The 19,663-nt window shown below is 34.2% G+C and overlaps 1 protein-coding gene across 1 annotated transcript in view; it reads left to right on the top strand.

Moving 5' to 3' along the window:
* The window catches only part of CNTNAP2 (contactin associated protein 2), a 1,037,491-nt gene that overhangs the window by 500,659 nt on the left and 517,169 nt on the right, over positions 1-19,663 (top strand). Inside the window, exons 7-8 of the mRNA XM_053940221.1 lie at positions 1,544-1,687; positions 7,292-7,556. Of these exons, the coding sequence (XP_053796196.1) occupies positions 1,544-1,687; positions 7,292-7,556 (409 nt within the window). The remainder of the gene's footprint in view (positions 1-1,543; positions 1,688-7,291; positions 7,557-19,663) is intronic.

Here is a 19,663-nt window from a genome sequence, read left to right as displayed (position 1 = left end):
CGTAAATTGCTCTTAACTCTGTCATGTTGTTTTTTTGCTTCTTCTTCTTTTCTTCAATTTTTTTAATTTAATTTTTACATTCGATTTAATCCAAACAGATGATTATAAGATGCAAAAAATGTTTGACAACCATTAAAATATTACAGTCCCATTCTTCGTATGAAGAGCTGTATCTTCTCTAAAGTCAAGTCATGTCAATTTACAATACCCAGGATGTCCCCACAAGACTTTCACACACCAAAAGCTGATGTGTGTGGTTTATAAAGGTTTTAGGTTTCAGTGGTATAGTTTTAGTTCTTTGTATATGCCAAGTGGAAGCCTCCTTTTTGGGATAGAAACTGATATCTCACATGCATTTAAAACTGAAAATGTCAGCCTAGAGCTCTGTTTTCTTGCTGTTGGTAATAACAAATGGAATGGACAATGAATAATGTTTAAAAGCTTCATTCTGCCAAATCTCAGCAGTAGACTACAAATTTACATTTTCCTGAACATTTGTGGGGCAGGAAAGCAAGGTGTCATTACTATTTATGCCATCATCTAATAGATATAATTACCTAAACTGATTGCAGGGACTAATCTCATGAGCCCCTTATTCTTGGCATTTGGGCTGCAAAATATTAATGAAAACATGTAACATTATTAACTTCCAATAATTTTCATAAAGAACATCATGTGGTAGAGATCTGTATCATATCTATGGAGTTGCAGAGATACCATTCATCAAAGATAGAAACCCAAATATTTACACACTTAAAGTGTCCAAGTTTTTAGCACTATAGATTATGGATAACCCAGAATCAATTACCCAGGGTAATGACATTCAACTGTAAGACAAAAACCAATTCCTATTTGAGTTTGATGACTGACTCCTTGCAGTGGTTGTCTTGATCTTCTCTAAGGAGATAATTTCAACAGATAAATCAAGGGGTAACTCCTCATTGACTATATGACAAAAGCATGTTCTTGGTAGTGAAAGGTCCTTCTGTCTACCAGGGGATTGCAACTTTAACTATGTGATTCTGTAAATTCTTCTGAGTGAAGTAGACATATAAGCATTACAGCAGAATTACATGCCACATTAGAGCCCACTACTGCTGTGCAGTAATCTGAGCTCTGGCATGCAGTTAGAGCTGAATGATTTGAATCAGATTATCTGGCTAATTTCATGTCTACTTTTGTTTTGAAAAATAATGTGATGGAAATGTGTCCCAATTTCCTTGTTTGAAATGCTTATTTTCCAATAGCAATCAGAACAGTTCACATATGAATTACTGTGTTGTGTGTCTGTTCACTGTTTGGACAATTGGAATAATGCTTGGGTTTAGCTACCATAAATAATTTAAATGAATTACAATTCTTTTTCTGCTTTTGCAATATTTATTTTGATACATCCTTCTTCTGTAAGGAGTGCTGTAAAGAGTGCCAGCTCTCTATTTTGCCATGGTTGAGTGTTCAAAGAAAGCAAATACATGTACAACAAAATTCTTTAAAAGTCTTTGCCTTCCAGTAACTATCTACCATTTTTCTGTTTCATTTGAAGATAACCTTTGGAGGCATGCCTTTTTCTGGCAAGCCAAGTTCTAACAGTAGGAAAAATTTCAAAGGCTGCATGGAGAGCATCAACTACAATGGTAATAATATCACTGACCTTGCCAAGAGGAAGAAACTGGAACCTTCAAATGTGGTAAGATCATAATTTCACGGTCATCTACCCTTCTGCTTCTCCTTCTAAAGAAGACTAGAAGGTTTTTGAGGGTGTCCAGATTATATTCTTGTGATACACTGCAATAATATAAAACACAGAGCAAATTTTACCACAAATCCAAAGATCATATTGTATGTACATTTGTGACTTAAAAAAAAATATTATCATGTATGAGCATTATATTTCTGGGGTCTTGTTTCATCTTCCAAAAATTATTCTTTAGTGTAAGTCAGGTTGGTTTTTTTTTGTTTGTTTGTTTGTTTGTTTTAAAGAAAATCAACTTAAGCAGTAAGTGCTTTTTCCCTTTCTTCTCAAATTATAGTAGTCCAAAACTAGTGCAGACAAGATTTATTGTTAAATGAATTGCAGCTTTCTTGCTGCTTTCTTGTGGCTTTTAAATCCTGGTAATATTCTATCCCTGCTGAGCTAGTTGGATTGCTTTAGTGCAAAAATCTTTGGATGAGAATGCTTCTACAGTCTTTTCTGATACGTCTGAAAAACCTCAAGATATTATACTTGAAAATTATTATTTGCTTATTAAAATTACAGAGGTTATTAACATTTTACTCTATTTTTGCTGTGGCTTAAGTTTTCATAGCTGCTTTCATGTTCAGACTTATGGCTTTATGGGTAGGGTGATTAAGAAAGAATGTACTTTAATTTCTGTGTTTTTAAAGTTCTAAATGTTCCTGAAAATGCTTGCTGGCATATAAGGCAATGTAAGTAAGAAATAAATGTATTATTTCCGTGAGTTTGAGATGGTTTGAATAAATTTTCAAGGCTTTCTTCTGTACAAGCTTACACACTTCACAAATTCCTGCTAATATATAGGTTTACACAATTTCATTATCCTTTATGTAATAAATTGTAAAGATATGCATATGCAGTGATGATGTCCTGCAAAGAATTAGTCATCCTTGAATAGTAAAACTGAAGTTTCATGCAATTGTATGACTAAATGGTCAAGGAAATCCAAAGGATAATCATGAGTATGTGATATTTGCCTATACAAACTCAGTAATACAACCTAATATCTATAAACTTTTCTACACATAAATTTCATCCATATTGTCAAAGGCAAAGAATATAATATATATTCTATGCATTAAGATTCCAGTTTTAAAATTTTTTCAACTCAAATGAATGAACTCCTGAAACTTTTTTTAATAATTTTTTTCACAATTACATGAAATTTCCTTCATGCAGGGCATTTTCAGCTTTAATGTAACCATGATTTTGAAAGATTAATGTCTGATTTAAAAAAGAATCTTTTCAGAGGAGCAATCTTTCCATTTTGCTCAATCAAGTCCACTGCAGGTTAGCAGGACATATTCTTAAAGCCTCCTCCTGAACAGAAGTGTTGCTTAAGAAGCTCCTGTAGTGCAAATCCTGTCCTTTAAAGTCCTAGTCTCTGAAAAGTGTGACATAGATAGCAGACATGTAAAGTCTCTAAAAAATCATATTTCTGATTGTTTCTTACTTTTAAAATTCTGTTACCCGTAACATGAAAGTTAAATCCACAGAAGAAGCTCTTGCAGAATTATTGCCACATCAAGAGGTGATATGCCAGTTTAATTTGATGCTTCTGTTGATTTCTAATTCTGAGAATGACTAGAAAAATAGAAGTGACCTTTGTTTTCAGTAGAAATACTTAAATTGCTTCAGCTCATCAAAAGCAAAATCAATTTTACTCTAACTAAATCAACATAGATTTTTATGTTTTTACAAAACCATTTTTCTCCTAGTTTTTAGCCTGATTTAGCAAGAGAAATAGACTTTCTTGAGCCTACTGTTGTTGTTAATCATGTTTATGATGATGGCACTCAAGCAGTCCAACAACTCCATTGTAGGAGATTCTATAAAAACACGTAACAGGAGACACACACCTTCCCCTTAAAAGACACAACACACACAATATAATGTGGCTGAATACGAGCAAAGTAGTCAGTCTGGTTGTGAGAAGTATTACAAGGAAAGGATAAATTTAACGAAAATAAGGATTTTAAAGGGGTAGGAAAAAAAACAAAATAATATTCCTAGATGAAGACAGTTGAATTTCAGAAGTCATGCAGTGAAAGGGACTTGACCAATTAATTATAAAAATTGAGGAGGCCCAAAAAATCAGAGATTATAAGAAGAAGGTGATCTTTATTTTTCTCTGAACAAAATTAATTTTTTAAAAAAATTGTGTCTCATATACATACTTGTTATGAACAAAAAAAGCACAACCAAGCACCGTTTGCTTTGTTGAAGTTTAAGAATAAAAAGAGAAATTAAAAGTATTTTAAATTTAAATAAAGTCCAATGCTGACTTTAGTAACATATTTTATTTAAATTCAGAAGGTAAAGGGGAAAAATTATTTTGAATCTTTTGTGATATTTAAGATGGTATTAGTGTATAGGGTATTGCCTGTACTATATGATCCTTCCTGATTTAACAGGTAGTATAGCATTAATAAACTTATTACCTGTCTTTTGGGAGCTTCCTATTCAGCCATTAGGTCTTTTAATTGGGAAAGGTATTTACAGTAGTATTTTACAGAAGGCATTACGTTTGAATGTGGATAGGCAAAATTGATTTATAAGTAAACACGAATCTAATTTGCTATATAGTTGAAAGATCATGGTGCACAGCTCAAGCTACACAAATTAGGTTGTTTTCACTTTTTCCCTGCCAATGTATTGTGAAAAAGTCTCCAATAAGACCAAGAGTTTCAATACAAATGCACAGTATATATTTGATTTCCAGATGTCATTGCCCAGAAAACTATTCAGTAAGTCACTCTGAATCTACAAAAAATTATCTCATTCTCTTTGAAAAATGAAGAGGCTATTACAGAGACAAGCTGCAGATTAACTTTAAAGCTTGACCTAGAACTAGTGAGCAATCTATTTAAGATGGGCTGTACTTAAAAGAGGAGTCATCTTGTGAACTACAGTCATAGAAGGGATTAATAATCCAATTTGTATTAATCTGAATAGCTCAATAGGGAAAATGCTAACTAGCAGGGAAATTAGAATTATGTGTTACTTTCTCAAGAAATTTTTAATGCAGCTAGGTTTTTTGTGGGAAATGCATTCACTGATGAAAAAGGATTTGAATGCATTCCATGCAATTAACATTTATAGGTGTTATGAATGCAAGTATCCAAAACATCAGGATGACAGGAGAGTGTCAATTGGATATAAAAGCCTTCTTGTAATGAAGAAATTGTTGGTTCATCTTGGTGACAAGGCAGCAAAAGGAAGGAACTCTTTAAAAGTCTAACAGAATGCTCTCTGAGCACTTCTTAGTTGATGTCTGTGACTGAACCGTGAGATAACATCTCTCAAAAAATGATGTAGCCTTCTGTGTCTACACAGGACTGCCTTAATTATGTAAGAGAAGTTGTTTCTATGCATAGGGTGACCATTACACTGAGAATGATAGCCAAGGCTTACAGAGAGTATTTCAGACACTATCCACCTTTTTTTTTTACTGTATGTAAAATTTGTAATTTAAGCACAAGTATTCTGTAGCAAATTTAGAAATGTTTAGATTAAAACTACTCAAACAAATGAATTACCTATTTTGATTTCATGTCTTGTTGGTTAAAAATGTAAAATTAAATATCTCTAGGCAACTTTTAAACTTCATCACCCTCCCCCCCCCAAAAAAAAAAAAAAAAAAAACAATGGAATTTGGGCGCAGGAAAAGAATGTGACTTGTAACACCGATATTTTATCATAAAACTTAGGAACAAATCTAGGAGGTCGCTTTAAAGAAATCTCTAATTCCAGATTACTGGAAACATCAGCGTTCCTTAACTGATCATGGAGGCTGCCAGCTTGATACTATAGTTACTACTAATTCTCTGGCCTTTAGAGATAGACTCTGTACAACTTCTGATGTTCTGCACGAAAAAGAGGTTGTAATGCAAAATAATCAGAGTATTTATCCTAGTGGTCAAAAAAAATATTCTTATTCTTTTTTTTTTTACATGAAAATCCAATATAGGAAGCTAATCTGACAGACCAGTTGTATCTCGCTATTATACACATAAGGTGGTCTCTGATGTGATGTTCTTTTAAAAAGTGATGGGTATGGACATTGGAAAATGAGTGCTAAAACTTGCTTATTGATGTCATCTGTCATTTCCAATTGAGTATAATTACTTCTTTAAAGAATTTACTTATGTCTTTCCTGCCACACATTTTCAGACACAAAGTTCGTATCTTGCTTCCAAATTCTCTACTTTCCCTCAAGATGAATTGGCAGATGCATTTATACACTATGAATACAGAAATGTGACACAGAAGTCTAAATCAGGAAGTCAGTAATATGGAATTTAAAAATAATTATACAAAAAAGATTACGACTGACTTCTACTGGAAATCTGAACACTGCTTAGGTAGACCACATCTCTAAATATCTATATACCTCCAAAAATGTTGTTCAAGTCTTTTTTTTTTTAATGTACAAATAAATATCAGAGGAATTACTATCTTGATTTTAGTAATAATTTCTGTACTGGATCAAATAAAATTCTTTCTTCCCAAATAGAACAAAAATTGCCACATAATTTCCACCCGCAACAGTGCATGATAAAGCTTAAACCATAGGACAGGATACACTTTGCCACATATTATAGGAATTCTTCAGCAGAGGAAGTTTCCCTGTTATATTTGCATTCATGCAGTAATAAATTCATTCTGGACATAGATTATTACAAAGTATGATTTCTAAGGAAAAAAAAAATGGCAATATCCTACAAATATTACCAAATGGTAATATCCTACCAATTTGGTCTTTTGTTGTGAGAAATGACATGAGAACCAGAGATAAGAAGTCGTGTCCCTAATTCTGGTCTTATTTACAGATATATTTTAAAGCCTTGTAGATCAACAGTTGACTGGATCTTTTTTCAATTTCCTGAAGAATAATATTTTACAGACTAGAATCTGCAGTTTCCTTTACAGATTAAATTATTTACTATCCAAAAATACTGGTGTTGTTCATGATAATCTACTCCAAATCCTTCTGCTTCATGAATTGAAATATTAGCATATGTAGTATCATGTAGTTGAAAACATAACAGAGAGGCTGACTGTTCAGATATTATACATCATTATTTTGGAACATCATGTATTGTATTGATTGACATATTGATATGAGGGTGTTTGGAAATCTGCACTAATTTTTTATGCTGGTCTGTTACAGGTTTCTATGGGGACCACAGTTTATCTGTGTCCAAGTTTATCTGTGATTAATTTCTTTATCTTTTAACTAGAAATAATAATGCTTTCATCTAAGCTTGAGAGACTACAACTCTTCAGGGCTGACTGCTTGTTATTTTGTGTATGTACAGTACATTACAAAATATAATGGGGCAACTGCTAGAAAAAAAACCCAGAAAAATCAGTAACTATTATAGTAGCAACAATAAAGATAACATTAATAGCACATTTTTAGATGCAGTGTGCATTGATGACAGTAGTCTCTAGGTTGAATGAGATCTAGAATACTTTTCTAGAGGTAGTTTTGAATTTAGTGGAATCTTACCATTTTGCTTTTTCTTTTTTCTTTTTTTGTGTTTTACTTAGGGAAATTTAAGTTTTTCTTGTGTGGAGCCACACACAGTGCCTGTCTTTTTCAATGCCACCAGTTACCTTGAGGTTCCTGGTCGTCCAAGCCAAGATCTGTTTTCAGTCAGTTTCCTCTTCCGGACCTGGAACCCAAATGGACTTCTTCTCTTCAGCCACTTTGCAGATGACCTGGGGAATGTTGAGATTGATATAAATGAGGGAAAGGTCAGTGTCCATATCAACGTCTCCCAAGTGAAGAAAAACCGGATAGACATCTCATCAGGTAAGTGATTTGTGGTTTTTAAATTTGCTATCATTTTGGTTGGTGTTGTTAAAAATCATTATGTATCTAAAGACTGGAACCATTTTTTTACAAAATTTAAAATTTATATTGCCACTAAATTAAATCCTTTACTGTTTCATTGAGTAAGAGGTACAAGAATGTTGAAATAGTTGTTAGATTTAAAATAAAAATATATGAATGATCTTATTCTGTCAAAAAATCGCCCCTTATCTATAAGGCAGCATTTCTTCTTGTTTCGTCCTTCCTTCCTTCTGTCTTGCAGTTTTCTCTGTGAAAATATTTTGTTTCAAAATAGGTGTGTACTCCCTTTCTAGGTGTGGTCTAATAATCAGACTATTCCTAATATTGTCCAATAATTAGGGAATCTCATAAAAATATAGAAATCTATTCATACCATAATTATTTGTATGGATTTTTTAGATCTACATAGCTATCCTGCAAAAACTTAGATTTATTTCAATGCTTTATTGTTATTTTGTTGCAACAGGCAATTCAGTGCCTGTGAAATTAATTGTATGTGTGAACATAGAAAAGGAAAATATGACATCTGCCAGGTAAGGCTGCAGAAAGAATGCTGCTGTTGTATAGTAAATATCACAGCAAACTTCTTTTTCCCTTCTTCTGCAGGGAATTAACAAATGTCATGATATAAGCCTACTGGGTTTTCTAGAAGTCAAAATGGTCTGCCTTTGGCATAAAGATTTCTGACTGTTGTGGTCCTATTGATAAAAGGTGCACAGTTTTTTCATTGACTATTTTTAACAACTGACAAATGAGAATTTCACATGGTCAAGTGTGCAGCCTTCTGCATGTGAAGGATATGAATAATTCTATAGGGTATTAATAGACTCTACTGGGAGGAATGCAGCCTGGCTATCACAAAATATTAGACTAACTAAAACCACAGTCTCGAAGCAAATCTGTTTTGGGTTCCATATCTGCTGTATTTCTGCTGTCATCTGTAATAGCATATTTTACCAGGAGCAAGTGAAAGTCTCTTAGTATTTCTTCTATATGCTTCTCATAGTTTACAAACTTGCTTACATTAGCGGCTTTAATTGTCAGTTTTCAAGTTAACATGGGGACATCAGTACTTCATTCTGGGTCACAGTGTAATGCTGGTTATAGAAGCAGTAGTTGTACTGACTGGTAGGACTCACATGGGAGAGCTGTAAGTTGATGTGCAGGTGGCAGAGTCTTGTTCCTTCACAGCTCTGCAGTTAAGGTGCTTATTTGGAACAGAGTTCTGGTCTGTCTGGTTTTATTTGTCACAATTTCAATTGAATACCTCAAAGTTGTATGCACTGACTCAGGGCACTCTAACTTAGCAGGTACAGATTTCAGATAAACAGGAAAGTCTAGCCTCCTAATTTTTCAAATACAGGTGAATTCCCACTTTTCTCACTTGTAGCTGGGAACTGCTAACCTCCTTACTCAACTACTGCTTTATGAAGTGCTTCTTGATGACTAGGAGGGATCAGACAGTAGGAGAAATGGTTTTCTTGTTGACTTGACAGAACTTTCTTACCTAATTCTTGTGAGCATTTTGTTTAAGGAGAGAAAGGCAGCTACAATTTTATATATTTTGATGACATGTTGCAAAAGTAAAAATGAAATAATTATGCATTGAAGTCCAGCGAATGAAGGGATACAATAAAAATGATAAAATAAAAAGCAGGAATGCAAAATGTTTAACTTCTATGTTAAGTGATCATAAGAGGTTACACAGCATGCAGTGGGAAAACATTTAGATAATAATAGGTGATTCATTGGAATGATGAAGCAGACATTGCTTTGCATTTAAAATTAGAGAAATGGAGAGCTGCCATCAGGCAGTCTGTTCTTAGCGGTTTTCTTTGTTTCCCTCCCTTTCCTGCTGTCTGTTCAGTTTTTGTCAGGGATCCTTTTTCCATGGTGTTAGCAGATCCCAGCTAGAGTCTCATTTCATGTTATCCTTTGGTCTTCAAAAAGGCACTTAATTGTTCCTTCATTTATTTAACTGCATGTCCCACCTGCTGGAGATTTCACTGCATTCAATTCTGCATTAAATTCTCTGTCTCTTGATCAATTTTGTTCATCTTTATTGGCAGGATAAGTCAACCCACTATTTTATTCTTGGAAGATGAAAAAGAAAAATAATGTTGGTATTATTATTAAAATGGTCTTGTGTATCTGAAGCTTCTTCTCTCATTGTCTGGGGTTGAAAATTATCTTTAGTATGAGACATTCCTACTCTCTGTCATTCTTTAGTTGCCTCTCTCATTCTGTTGTTACTGGTTTTTGGTTTTTTTTAACACAGTTTATATTTGCAACAGAAGTTTCTAGAAAATTTTCTATAGATCACTTCTGCTTTTGGCAAAACACATTTTATTTTCTTCTTTGGTTTGGTTAGATGCTGTTTACCTTGCTGCTCCTTTCATGCCTTCAGTCACTTTCAAACCACAACCTCAACTCTACACATCTCATAATTAAATCTATCCATATTATGAATGTTTCATATTTATTTTACATGGGCTGAAAACAATTGTGGATGGTTGTATATATTGTAGTATATAGTAGGTACGATTTTTGTGTTACAACTAAAAAGCAACTGACTTTTGTGTTGACCTGGTGAACCAGAATTTTAGGTTTTAAATTTACATGTCTGTAAGTTGTCTAAGAGTGACCAAATGACTAGTCCATGACCTGTCCTAAGCTTCAGAGAGGTAAATGGTAGAGGCAATAAAGAGCAGGTAAAAAACAGTAATAAATGCTTTACTGTGTTAGTAAGGTGTACACTCTGATACCCATAACAAAATGCTACGTGTAACAGAGTATTTTACATTAATATGCACATGAACTTTCAGTTTGTATTGCATATCAGAAGGACAAAAATGATTAGCCCTTGTAGGCCAGAGTAACTGCCTGATTTTCTTCCTGAGCAAATTATTTTCTTTTTTTCATCATCTAGTGAATTGTACTTTCAAAACAGGTTTCTAAACAGTAAGAAATCCCTGCCCTGCCCAGCATTCTGTTAAGCATCCAGTAAGCACTGCTTAGCTGTGAACAGACTGGCAAAACTCTTGTGCATAGTCAATAACTTTGATTTTGCTTTTTTCTTACATTAATCTCATTAAAATGCTACCACTATTTGATTGATGAGAGTTATATTAATAAACTTGCTGTTAGTAAGAGGAAAATCAAGCCTAGTGAGAGCTGAAATAAAGATTTAATTAGAAGAAATAAGCTACTGACTGTGCAGAATTACACAGGTGAAATACTTAAAGCTTGTGTATAAATCAGGAGTTAAACATCCTATTGACTTTTTCTCCGCAATGTAAACTTTGATTAATATCTTTACAATTGTGTATGCCCCAGCATAGGGATTAATAATAGGAAAGAATCTCAGAAAACAGTCAAGAGATTTATCTTTACTGCTCTGTATAGTTTTGGACTAAATTCTTGGTTTTGTCATTATGAGATTCAGGCAAACTTTCTAGAAATTGTTGGATTTACACAAGGGATTGATGGAAGTAATATCTAGGCTGACAAGATGGAAGAAAAATGAAATCTTGTTTTTAGAACTTTTTGAAAGCAGATTTTCAATATAGTTTTGCATATTAAAGAATTCTGATATTCTGCTGCAGTTTAAAAGTAACTTAGTGTGAATACATACTAAGAATTTACTCAGTATTTGTAATCTTGCAATTAGAATAAGTTGTTGATGAAGATCTATTTATTTATAAGCTTCAACAAACCAATGTCTTCTTTCTTGAGCACAGAAAAATCAGCAACTGGAAAATGTCATACTCCCATGCATCTCTTGGCTATGAAAACTTTTTATGAAACTTTTCCCAAAGCCATATGCAAATGCAGTTCAGTGCAGGGTTAAGCCACAGCCTGTGTCCCAGTTACCTCCTTTTCTTCCACTTAGTTTTATCTACCTGCTTCAGCCACTTAACCGAAATTTCTTCTTAATGAAACCAAAGTTTTCTGAAGCTTTCAACATGGGAAAAAATGGGCAACATTAAAAAACACAGAGTATTGCTTTGCTCAAAGAAACAATAGTAACGTTCAAAACAAGACTCCTGAGGCATCATCTAATGCCTTTACAATGCATTTTTAAAGCAAACCTTAAATCCCTGTTTCAATATAGAATAGAACATTCTCTGCCTCTTGAGAGAAGCTGGGTTTTCATGATGGCAGATTCTAAAATAATCTCTTGATTTATCCTCTGTTTATTTTCCCACTCATCTTTTCATAGGCAGTTTTGACCTTTCATATCTAAGGATTCTCTGCTTTACTTAAATACTAGATGGTCTGTGAAGATCCCATGGACTTTACCCTGCAGTACAGATGATAAGTCATTGCAAAAAGGACATAATCTCCTTCAGCCCATAAGAAACAGAGAAATTTTCAGAGTCCAAAAATTAACTTGAATTCATCAGCTTGGAGCTTCTTTTTTCCCACTCCAACTCTCTTAGTTAACATCTTGTATTAGCTGCTGCTCAAGACTTCAGTTCTGTTCTTCCTGTCAAGCATAAACTTATTAAAACTTGGGATATGAATATCTTTTTGTCATATTTATCTGTGTTAAATAAATCAGCCTTCTCCCCGTGGAATCCCTGGGAAGCTTTCCATCCTTCTGTCTTTCTGCTAGATCTCAAGTCATCTGAATTGCAGTTCATTTATATTTTAGACCTTGGGTTAAGATAGCATCCTTCAGGTAATAAAATGTCTCTCTCTGACAGATCTAAAGTGGTACTCTTCCAGTGACAATTCCCTGGGGCACTTTATGTGGGAATCAAGAAGTATTTTTGCCTTGGTGGTTAAATGAAGGCTTAAATAGGGAATGTGTATACACAGAGCACAAGTGCACTTCTGGTGGGAAGATAAAATTTCCCACCAGGTCTTTCTCACATTACTGGTAGTAGATTGTACACTGAATGTTATTAAGTGGAGGCAGATACCCCTGAGGATCTTGTCAGCATGATCAAGATGAGAGACAGAAATTCTGTCCATGAAAGACAGAATGATGATTTAGCATCAGACAAGTCTGAATATTAGAAACTTAGAATGTTCACACATAGGCAGGTTTTTCCCTCTGTTTCTCTTTGTATATTTTTAGCTATTAACCTTAAGCAGTGAATGCAGCTACATGAATAGGCATTTGTGAGTTTGAATTTCACAAGACTGAGACACAGAAATACTTGTAGTAGTTATAGTTATTTTTACGACATATTTTCCCTGTAGTCTGGTTTAGCATCTCCATACAGTAGGCTCAAACCAATCAGATCAAGAAATAGAGTTCCTGATTGCAGGCTTTCTTTATGTAAGAAAACTGATGAGTTTAGTTCAGGAATTTGTGAATTCTGCTTCATCAGTCACTGGAGAGTTGCCTAAAAAGCACAAGTGATACATTCTAAACCATAGATGGTACCATTTTCAGATATTTCCCTGAGAACAATAAAACTCTCTATTGGTTGCAATGACATTTTGCAAGGATTGAGGAACCCAAGAATCAATAAACTAGGGTGTTGTCCTTGATAAGCTTTCTCAATTTATACAGGAGGCTGAAGTCCAGTTTACTTGTTTTGGTCTCATTTCTTCTGGGCTGTTGAACAGAGTTAGAGGGACCTTAGCTGATCACAATTTTAGCATGAAAGATGAGATAAGGCTTTTTACAACTACTATTTGAACACTCACTGTGTTGCATTGAAATTTCTTTCAGGACAAAACCCCTGAAATAGTGGTTAAATGATAATCTAACTTGCTCCTAGAAGGAGCATAATTTATGTGAGTAGATCTGAACAGAACTATCTGTTCTAGATAATTCTATCCCTTCTAATTATTTTTTAATTCAGTAACTTTGACAGGAAATTGACTCAATTTTTGCTGCTTTCCGTATTGCCTTTTGTTACTACACCTGCATCAGCTATTGCTGGTCTGGTTCTAGTCAAGTGAAAATTTTGGTTTTGACTTTGATAAATGGAAGATAAGCCCCTTAGCTCTGAATAATACAGAGGTGTCCAATATTTTGCAGTTACCTTAAGAATATAGATTTTTACTTTGGTGGATTCTCTGTTTTCATATTTTTGTTGAATGCAAAAGAGCATAAAGAGACTTGTCTCTAAAGATTGGTATATCAAGCCAAGGATGCTTATTTAAAACCAGCATCACCTCTCGGATCAGAAAGATGGGGTTGTTGGAACAGACATTATAAAATATACTTAAGTTTACATTTTAAACTCTTCCAAGATTTACATGTACTGATTGGAGTGGATATGGGGAGGTGTTTTTTCCATTATTACTTTCCTTTTTGATTATAATAAAGAAATGAACAAAAGGATACAATAGAGAGTAAAGCTATAGTTATATTTGTTGTGTTTATGCACAACCCAACAATATTCCCAGGATATCACAAAGTATTCATATAATATAAAGGGAAATTAAAGGAATGTTTTCTAATATCAGAAAGACTGCATATCCAAAATATTATATTCTTTCCCCGAATATGCTAGTTTGCCATCTCTGCCTCTTCTTCAGGTGGTTCTCCTGTATGCCTCTCCATAGAGGTGGTTCTTGGAGAAAGCCCATTTCCAGGATTCCCACACCTATGTTGATCAAGGTTTGTCATAGATGACAAAATGATGGCAACCAGACAATAAGGTTAGCCAGGTCTTTCAGCAATGACACAAATACATTCCAGCACCATTTAAACTTCCTAATTGTGGAAAAACATGGATTGCTGTTAATGACAGGATGTAGTGGTTGCTGTAAACTTTTCTGTCAATGTTAGTATTGCTGGAGAAATGTGATTGGACACCATGCTGTCTTAGCTCTTTAGTTTACCTTCTAGCAGATTTAATTTTTATGCAATTGAGTGAGAAAAAGTATGAAATCTATTTGAAGTGTGTTTTTTACTTTGCTTCTGTTTGAGAGAGAAGTAGTTGACTAAGCACATCTCGTGATAACCCAACATATAATCATATGTTTAACCATTTCCAGTAACTTAAAGATCTACTGCTGCTGCCTATTTAATTTGGCAGTTATGATGTTCTGTAAATGGCTATGAGTAAGTGGAGAAGGTAAAAGGAATGAAGTCACTTTTTAAGTGATAGCAGAAGTTACAGACACTGTAGATATGCATATGTACCATTGTGCATATAGCCATGTGTCAGTCAGAGAGTTTACTCCATTAATTTGCCAACTACGATGAGCAGGAAGTTCACAGATCATTATGTGGCAAAAAAGGTAAAAATATTTGAATGGATTCAGGAGTCCCAGGGTGCTCCTTGTTTCATCTCAAGGTCCTGTTGCTATAACTGTCCCCAATGGACAAAGGCTGCCTCATTTCTAGGATATCATCTTCCTACAGGATCAATAGTTTCTCCACAATCAGCATTGAGATCCAGGAATAGTTCAGTAGTTAAACTGTTCTGGAGTCCATTACAACAGACAGTAATGGACAAAACAGTTTGTCCTCCAACACATCCCTGCATGAGTTTGTCCTCTTACAGATTCTTATGCCCCTTCCTTCCACCCCTCCTGCTCCTCCTCCTTCTGCACACACAATATATTCTAGATGCAATTGCTTAAAAAGTGCAAAAATCACAGGCTATGAGGTAACCTTATTATTATTCACCACTTCATGAAGAGATGTCCATTTTTAGAGTCATAATATTCCCAAAGTGTCTGCAAAGGACAAAGGGTCAGGGGGAGAGCCAAGCTGTTGTGACAAGGCTGCTGTAGCTGTGGCCATGTAATACCAATGACATGACAGGAGCTGTCAATATTGCACAGGGCTTACACAGTGTGGGCATCTGGATGGACAGGGTGGAGCCCCAGGGCGAGGGTACTGGTCCAGAGACACCTCCACATGTTGTATAGTGGGATCAGAAATGGATCATTCCTTGGGCCTGGCTACAAAGATGGTAGAGACACATTCTGCCTCATTTCAGAAGCAAGAAACTACAGCAGAGAGGGTGGATAGGAGGTGGCTTACAGACATAGAAACAAAGAGAAAGTTGTCAGATTTGGAAAATGGTCTGCCATCATCACCTCATTTACTCAAAGTTTGTTGTTTTAGAAAAACCTTTGCTGGGCATAAAACCTTGCTGATGTACAAAAGCAATTGTTATGGTTGAAAAAAAAAGAGGGAAGGAAAAATACTGAAGACAGTCTCCAGTTAGAACATAGAATATTCAGTTTCTGTAAAGTTAGAGATATGTTTACAGACAGATTGGGAGATCAAAGGTCTTGAACATATATTATGTAACAGTATTTTAAAAAAATGGTACAGAATCTTCAAGCAGTGTGTACAACACTGAAGCTATCAAATATGTAAGTGAAACCAGCCAGTGCTCTTTTCACCTTTTTGTCTTATCCGAATGCAAGGAAACAAAGGAGAATTTTCTTTACTTTTAAAGTCAGCATTTGCAGCATTTGCTTTGCAGCATTTTACTTTGAGTAAAACCAGGAATAATAGTCTTTCTAGAGCAAATGTCCTTGCAAGTAATTTGAGTTTTCGCAATTTTTAATTTTTAATCTTATTTATCACTAATCCTCAAGTAGGTGTTCCACAACATCTCTAGCCTATAACTTACAAGAAAATAATTAAAATTCGTTGTAATATTAAACACAATTCTTTTTCAGGGGGAAACATGACCTAATTACAGGCACGGAACTTTAATTTATGTGCTGGGAACTGACACTCAATATCTTTTTTTTCATTGCTATTCAGGAACCTGGAAAATAGATTATTATCTGTGACAGGTTTCTGGCAGTCCCTCTTGGTTTGACAGTGTTATTTTAGAGAGAAGAGAAAGTCACTTTTGTATATAATGAAAGGAAAAGTTGTCAAGCATTCATACATATTTTATGCTGCATAAAACTTAAGTGCTAGAGGAAAGATTCTGTTTTCAGTCATGCCATTGTAAATTCATGTTGCTTCTGCTGACCTCCAGGCTTGCTTCAATGACACAGAATGGCATCTAGCCCAAAAGATAAATTCCATTTTTTTTACACAAGCAATGCAGCTCTTGTAAGTCAGCTTGGCCCTGATTGGGTTTTTTTTGTTTAGCACAGTCATGCAAAACTGTGATGTGTATTTTGGCATTTTGGTATTTTCTACTGACATTGACAGAACTAAAAGCAATTTCTATCAAAGTACTTTCTTGAAATGGCATCAGGCATAGTCTGTATTGTCTATTTTTTTTTTTTTTTTTTTGATGGAAGTGGTAACTCTGCTGCAAAAATTGACTTGGGGAGAAAAATATTTTCTGGTTGTATGTTGCTAGCTCTGCCTTTAGTCTGTTCTTGTAAAAGATGGTGAGTCCCTTCAGGCATTTTTGCACATTGTTTGTTTTCATTTCCAAATGTTGCTGAAGCAGCATCACATGAGCACTGAGGTGAAACAGAGCGACCAAAGTAGTTTGGTTTCTGTAAGCTGAATGGAAGATGATATTGTCTTTAAAAAGCTTACTCATTAAGTTTATATATTTGATAGGAGAAACAAAAATCTCAGTTCTGTACTGTAAGGCAGCCACTGTAAAACACATATTTTGTTTTAGTAGTAACCAATATCCACATAGACACTGTTTCCCTGAGGAAAAAAGCAAAGTTCTACATATATCCTTCGCAGAGTATTTCCTTATTAAAGAAAAACATGTTTAGAGTCATTACTTCCTCTATGTTTTTTCCAAGAAATGTATGAATGTACAATGAATTTGAGGGATTCATTATTTTAAAATACAAAAATAATTTTGCTTTCTATTTGCAGATTCAAAATAGTGGAACATGATATTGCATGCCCTCAAGTATAAGGGTTTCATTGGTTGACCTTTTGTAGCTTTTTTAACAGCTCATTTTCATAATTAGCACATACATTAAAACAAACTGCCAAGTGGAATCAACTTTTCCAGAGCACTAGCAGGAGAAAATAACATTCTTAATATTTTGGTGTTGGTACTTAGATAATTACCTGTGAAAACAGTCATAGCTCTTGCCATGTCTATCAGTTCTGGAATTTGCAACACAGGGCCGATATTCTTGACTGTACTGAATCTGGGAAAGAATAATGTGGTGCAGAGGAATCTTTGGGAGGCTTAGGCTGGTTTCAATAACATTGGAAACAAGTGATGGTTCATCTAATTTGCTGTGTCATAAAGATTTGTCGTATGCTAAACAAGAATATACTGAGCACAACACAGCTCTGCCTCCTTTACCTTCCCAGGTGCCTGTGAAACATATGCATATATATATATATATATATATATATATATATATATATATATGTGTGTGTGTGTGTATATATATATATATATATATATATATATATACATGCATAAATACTTTCTTCCCCATGTCAGGAATCTCTGATTAGTGTTAAAGGTTATTAGTTTCCACAAGGCTATTCCATAATTAGAACAAGGTTTTGTGCTTTTAAATAATGACTAAAAAACCCATACAGAAGCAGTAAATATATGAAATATGATCATCCAACAAGAAAAATCCACTTACATCATCCTAAGCAGACACTGCTCTCACCTGTTGCTCTAGGTGCTCTGCAGCTGAATACAACATCTTAAGTTTTTTTTTTGGCAGAAAGGCTGAGTGTCCATTGCATTTTTGGAAGGCTTCATCAGGCATTTTCAGTATTAGGTCTCCCTGCCATTCCTGTCATCATGAATCAGAGCCAATGCAACCAGGATTTTTTTTAAGTGGTGAGCCATTGAACATTCATATGATAGGAGTAGGCAGCAGGGCTGTGGAAATATTTGGGTTTTCCCAAGCAGGATTTTTTCCCAAGATTTTCATGCCTTACTTTGTGCTACTGGTATTCTATCATTATTTCTAAGAATGAGCAGAAAAGTGGTGTACCAAGGAAAGAGATGTTAGATGTATCATATAGTCATATGATACATCTAACATCTCTTTCCTTGGTACACTGAGGCAGATAGAGGTCGGGAGAGGACTTAAGTCAATGCTGGATAATGATTTTTGGCAAACATACTTTTATATATATATAAACAATACTATATTTTTTATACCTTATATTGGTAGAAGTTAGAAAGAAATGTGCTAGGGGTTTTTTACTGATTCTTTATGGAATCTTTTGTTCTGCTTTAGTTTGTTAACACAGATGTACTACTTATTCCTCAGTTACTGCAGCTTCCTTAGAAGTTTCCTAACATATGGTGTTAAATTCCCATTGACAAATATGCAGAGAATATAAGCTTTGCTAATGTACAGGCATTTGCCACATACAAACAAGTGAAGAAAATAGCTTAGCTATTTTTACCTTTTAAAGTAAGTGTTATTTTTATGGAAATAGTCTGAGGTCCAATATGGTGTCCTCAGAATATGTCCTCAAAACAATTTCAGCATCAACATTTAATATAAATGTATAAGTGGGAAAAATAATTATACAGTTCTAAGTAAAGGCTAAATAGTAGTGGGTTTTTTCTTTTTTTTTTCTTTTTTTTTCTTTTCAAAAACAGTTATATTAAACATGTAGCTCTGTAGTTTGTTCCTTAAACTAAATTCAAATTCTACAGGACTTTTTTAAACCATAAGGATATATCCTCGTCAAATTCTAATGAAAGACAATTTTTAAAAGCTTGAAAGAATTCAGTAATAATTTGGAAATCTCTTTTAAATGATAAACAGAATAAGAATAACATTCTGTACTGACATTGCTTTTAAATTAATAGTACATTTAATAGCTCTTGTATCATATTTTGCATGCACAAAAGGAACATTTCCTTTCATTTTAATTATCTATGGAAAGGACATTTGTATGTTCAGTTTGCAAGTGTTGCAAAGTAGAATTATTTTTAAATAGTATTAATAATTTCTGTGAAATTCATTTTCATTTGTTAAAAAAATAAATATGCATTGTCATAAAAGTGATGAGCAAACTGTAGTAGGTGTAAAATTAAAGAACATAAAATTAAAGAACATTTAAAATAAATTGTATTCTTAAATAACATTCTTAATTTTCTGGGTATCATTGACATCACTATAACAGAGATGAGTAGAAGGAATGCATCATATTCAATAGCTCGAGTTTAGTTTGGATAAAAACTTGCAACTCAGATCTGGTT

This window comes from Vidua chalybeata, chromosome 1 (genome assembly GCF_026979565.1).
Source record: "Vidua chalybeata isolate OUT-0048 chromosome 1, bVidCha1 merged haplotype, whole genome shotgun sequence".
Classification (NCBI taxonomy): Eukaryota; Metazoa; Chordata; class Aves; order Passeriformes; family Viduidae; genus Vidua; species Vidua chalybeata.
The sequence above is the reverse complement of the archived record's forward strand: the minus strand, read 5'-3'. Positions and strand labels throughout refer to the sequence as shown.